Source organism: Apis laboriosa, unplaced genomic scaffold (assembly GCF_014066325.1).
Source record: "Apis laboriosa isolate Shangri-la unplaced genomic scaffold, ASM1406632v1 scaffold12_cov154, whole genome shotgun sequence".
Classification (NCBI taxonomy): domain Eukaryota; kingdom Metazoa; phylum Arthropoda; class Insecta; order Hymenoptera; family Apidae; genus Apis; species Apis laboriosa.
Genome location: NW_025221207.1, coordinates 2,969,112 through 2,974,322, shown reverse-complemented (window position 1 = coordinate 2,974,322; position 5,211 = coordinate 2,969,112). Strand labels below are relative to the sequence as shown.

Here is a 5,211-nt window from a genome sequence, read left to right as displayed (position 1 = left end):
CAAGCAAAAAAAAAAAAAAAAAAGGCGGATTTGATGAATAGCATGAAAGAACGAACGGAAGCTCGGCGGTATGGTACAGCTTGCAATGAGAAAACTTGCAATATAACAAGCAATAAATAAGCCACTTTTAATTCCATGTATATCAAACAATTATGTGGATGCTTAATGAGATTTATTGAATTAAACGAGCAAAAAGAAAAAAAAATGAAAAAAAAAAAATAAATAAATAAATAAATAATAATAATAAAGCCAAGAACTAAGACGAAATACCGATTTTACATATTCTTACTAATCGTAAACGATTACAATACGTATAGCGACATACTAAAAATTATACGATTATGTATCGATTTAAAAAGAGCAGATTAAAAGAAAATGGTAAATAAAATAATTATTATAAACTAAAAAGAAAAAAAAAGCAGTACGGGCTGCAGGCGTGCATCGCCATGCAGACGTGTAATGTCTAATCTATATAAGTACGTAAAAGTTTCAATTTTACACTACGATAATAATGACATAACGGTAAGGTTCTATATAAGATATAATGATGATTTATAATAATTATAACGTTGTACAGAATATTTATGAAAGGTGCGCTGCTGGCGAAAGAGCCGCGCGTTTCTTTGTGTGTTCGTTGATCGCGAACGCGGAAAAAAAAATTAAAAATTAAAATAAAAGAAACGAGAAGAAGAAATAAGGATAAATAAAAAAGAAAAAAAGATAAAAATAGGAGCAAACAAATAAGAAACGTTTGCCTTTTATGTAATCAATAAAATTTGTTCGAATTATTCATGATTTGAAATCGTCGATACATTTTTCACGATATGAACGAACAACGCGCGACTCTCTATCCAAAAGCGGCCAGACTATAATGGATGTTTTGTAAGATAAAGCAAAACGATCACGGATTATATTGAGATCGCGTTCAGAGAAATGTATAGTCGATTGCGTATTCGGGATAGCTCGAATTTACTCGACGACGCTTTTCTCGTTGAAAGAATAAATAAAAAGAATAAGAAAAGATGATAAAATAAAAAAAAAAAAGTGAAAGGGAAAGAGAAGAAAAAAATACGAAAATCGCGGCTCTTTTCTTCCGCGAATATATTCGAGCGTAGGGACAGATGTGCCGTCGAAGGGCGAAATTGCGGTCCTTAAAAATTTAAACCTAAAAGAATAACAAAAAGATGCAAAAAAATTTAAAAATTAAAAAACAAAGCGAGACAAAATAGTGAACAAAAGATAGAAAGTGAGAGAATTTATCTGCCGCAGATATGCGGCATAAGAAAGGGCCGATAATCTAATTCATTGTGTATGTATACAGACAAAAAATAAATATAATATTGCGATTATAAATATTAAACTAATAAAGAATAACAATATTGTACCCCTCTGTACATATAAATATATATTATAATACGATGATTATTACTATATGATTTATTATAAATATATATACATAAATATAAATATATCTCATGAATTCACATTATTATGTTTATTATTGTTTACTTATTATTATTAAAATTATTATCATTGCGATGATAACGAGGATGATGATGATGATGATGATTATTATTATTATTATAATAATATTATTAATATTTAAGAAAAGGTTCACAACGTGCCGTGTGTATGTGGGAATAAAATATATAATATAATGGACATTGTTCAATTCAATCCAACGTCTTTGTTGTTTTTCTCTTTCCTTGTTTCTACTTTTATATTGTATCATTATTTTAAATTATTTTATTTTACATTGATTACAATTTTCTCATTTTAGAAATTTATATTTTTTCTTAAATGTTAAAAGTATATAGTAGTTATTATTTAATTAATCATATTAGAATTACACAATCATTTTACTTTTTTATTTAAAAATATAATACTTTTTTATTTTAAAATAAAAAAATAAGAAATTAATTTATTACTTAATTGAATTTATTAACTTTAATTGAATTCTTTATGAAACTAAATTCTTATTTTTATTGCTAAATTCCATAATAAAAAAAAATTCTTTTTTCAATAATATAATGAATATTAATATTTTCTTGCAATATTTATATTTGAATTTTGTTTAATCGAGAACTATCGATAAATCGATTAAGGAAGATGGCGTTAACCATGATACATTTGGTTATCACTGTTTCAAGTGATACGTCAAATGTGACATGAGTTTTCTTCCAAATACCATATGACAATTTAATTAATAACGTTGTCCATCATTTAAATCGAAATGGGTATTTTTTTTGCAAAGAAAAAACCACCAAGTCGTGTCACAGAACAAGATAAGGCTATTTTAGTATGTGTTTCATAAATTTTCTAACCTTCAACTGTCTTTATTTTCAACATAAATTAAGAGATTAAATCTTTTTACAGCAATTAAAACAAACTAGAGATAAAATCAAACAATATCAACGAAGAATTGAACAAAATCTTGAGAAAGAACGATTACTTGCGAAAAAACTTATACAAAATAAGCAAAGAGAGTTAATATCAGATTTTGTATTTATATTTATATTTGGTGTAATGATTTTATAATTTTATTAAATACAATACATTTTTTAGACGAGCTTTACTTCTTTTACGAAAAAAGAAGTTCCAAGAACAAATATTATCAAAGACTGATGGACAGTTAGAAAATCTTGAACACATGGTACATGATTTAGAATTTGCACAAGTAGAATTAAGAGTTGTAGATGGCTTAAAAGTAGGCAATGCTGCATTGAAGAAACTACACAATTTATTATCTATTGATGAAATTGAAAAAATCATGGATGAAACCAAAGAAGGCATTGAAAAACAAAAAGAAATTGATGATATATTGTCAGGAGAACTTACTGAAAGTGATGAGACTGAAGTTGAAGCAGAACTTGATGTTTTGTTAGCAGCAGAAGTCGAAGAAAAGGCACCAGAAGTAACAGAGGATATAATACTACCAGAGGTACCCAAAGAATTACCAGAAAAAAAAGAAGGTAAAATCTTTCCGTTATCAAATTTAAATTATTATTCTCTACATATAAATATATTCAATCTTTATTTTTTCTTTTTATTACATCCCAGAACGGAGAAAAGAAAAAACACAAGAAGCTATTGCTCTAGAAGCATAAAAAGTGATAATTATCAGTATTTTATTGCATTGACACATTGCGCAGAGATCTCTGTATATATGTACAGTACATTGAATATAAGACTCTGCGTGAATAGTTGTCATTCAAAGAGTGTAATTAAGAGAATGGAAGTTACATTTTATTAGCAAGGTGTTCTTTAAGTACTAAAAACTATCATTATTATTATAATGTGTGTACATGTGATTTTAATACAGCAAATGAAAATTTCGATACAATGAATACATGATATCTCTTTTATAAATTATATATATCATATATGTTTCAAAATTTTAATTATATTTGTACTATTATAATGTTATCTTTTTACCTTATTATTGGTCTCTTTTATATGTAGTTATATAAAAACTGCAAGGAATTAAAACTATTTAATAAATACTTTATTTACAATATGATTAAATCCAAATGTAAAAATTAATATATTAATAATTAATTATTTCCTAAGTTTCTTACTATTTAATTATCTGATTATTAAGTATACATTTTTTATATTAAAGATTAAGACTTCGTAATTTTAAAAAAAGACATTACTGAAATACGTTTATCTTCATTCATTCGTGCACTAAAAATAAATGTAAACAGAGTAAATAATAGAATAGATATAAAATAAAATTTTAGGAATCAACGCCATCTCTAGAGTGTCATAAATGAAATAAATATAAATAAGGAAAACAAATAATTGAATGGAAATAGAGTTAATTCGAGGAACTAGCGCCATCTCTTGAGTATCAAATATTTTTAGCCATAAGATGGTGCTAATATTTAATTCTTACGGAACTCGAAAGATGGCGCCATCAATCAAATTTGCTCTCTCTCTGTCCTTTTTCTTGTATTTCTTTTCCTTGTTTACATGAGTTTCATTTGCACTCTAGAGATGGCGCTAGTTTCCAAATTTGCTATCTCTCTGTCCTTATTTTTGTATTTCTTTTCCTTGTTTACATGAGTTTCAGTTGCAGCACTCTAGAGATGGCGCTAGTTTCCAAATTTGCTCTCTCTCTGTCCTTTTTCTTGTATTTCTTTTCCTTGTTTACATGAGTTTCATTTGCGGTACTCTAGAGATGGCGCTAATTTCCACATTTTTATCCTATCTCTATCCTTTTCCTAGTATTCGCGCTTCTTGTCATGTGTTCAGGAGACGATGCTGATTTAACTTATTGATTAAAAATAAAATTCATAGTATCTATTTAAACCAATTGTTATATGATGTAAGTATATATATTTTATACATTTATTTTTGTATATTTATGTCAGATATATAGAGATATATACAGATATATAAAGTTGATTACTTATTTTTATATAAAACTTGATCACTTATTTTTTTTTTTTCTTTTTATCAATTTGATTAATTGAATTGAATATATTTCCTTCATTAACTGCTCTAAAATTAAATAACAAAACAATTTCGATCTATTATTTTATTTATTTTATCTATTATAATTTTTATTCTGTACTATAGTTTTAAAGTATACATATAAATAGAAGGTCACACATGACAAATTAGTGTAAATTATTCAAAGTCTGATAAGATAATTACCAAGAAATTTTTAAATATACTTTCTTGCCTTTGAGAAATTTTACATATATTTATTTATTTCACATTTTTAATTTTAAATATAATATAATCGATAGTTACCTATTGAATTTATCAATCTTATATACTTGAAAATTAAAATTAATCAATTTTTATAATTTTATAATCAAAATATAGAAATTATAAATGCTTCATTTCTATTAATTTAAATATAATAATTTATAAAAAGAAAATTATGAAATAGTCCTATTACATACAAGATGTTCTATTATAATATAACTCAACTTTTCTTATTCTGCTTAATTTATATAATTAGACAAACATTTTCTCGCAATGCGTATTAAATCATACAGGTCATCTATGTGACATATCAAAATTTTTTCTTCTATTACATGATGTTTTCGAAATTAGCAGTATGATATTTTTAAAAATTTATTGAACTATTTGATCATTTCGATATTAATTCAAGTATTAATTATGTCATAGATAGCAAATCATTTAAATAATATATCATTTATCATGTAAATAATATATATTTATCATATATAAATC

General features: G+C 25.2%; 1 protein-coding gene across 1 annotated transcript; it reads left to right on the top strand.

Annotated features, from left to right (window-relative positions):
* The first annotated feature begins 2,152 nt into the window (after positions 1–2,152).
* LOC122720504 (charged multivesicular body protein 6) lies at positions 2,153–3,533 on the top strand. Its single transcript, XM_043947267.1, has 4 exons — positions 2,153–2,299; positions 2,377–2,486; positions 2,566–2,972; positions 3,061–3,533. Exons 1-4 carry the CDS (start codon positions 2,234–2,236, stop codon positions 3,105–3,107), a joined length of 630 nt encoding a protein of 209 aa, XP_043803202.1. The 5' UTR covers positions 2,153–2,233; the 3' UTR covers positions 3,108–3,533.
* The last annotated feature ends 1,678 nt before the right edge of the window (positions 3,534–5,211 follow it).

Coding starts and splice junctions, on each gene's coding strand:
- LOC122720504 (XM_043947267.1), top strand. CDS start 2,234: ATGGGTATTTTTTTTGCAAAGAAAAAACCACCAAGTCGTGTCACAGAA. Junction 2,300..2,376: donor AACAAGATAAGGCTATTTTA/GTATGTGTTTCA, acceptor ATCTTTTTACAG/CAATTAAAACAAACTAGAGA. Junction 2,973..3,060: donor ATTACCAGAAAAAAAAGAAG/GTAAAATCTTTC, acceptor ATTACATCCCAG/AACGGAGAAAAGAAAAAACA.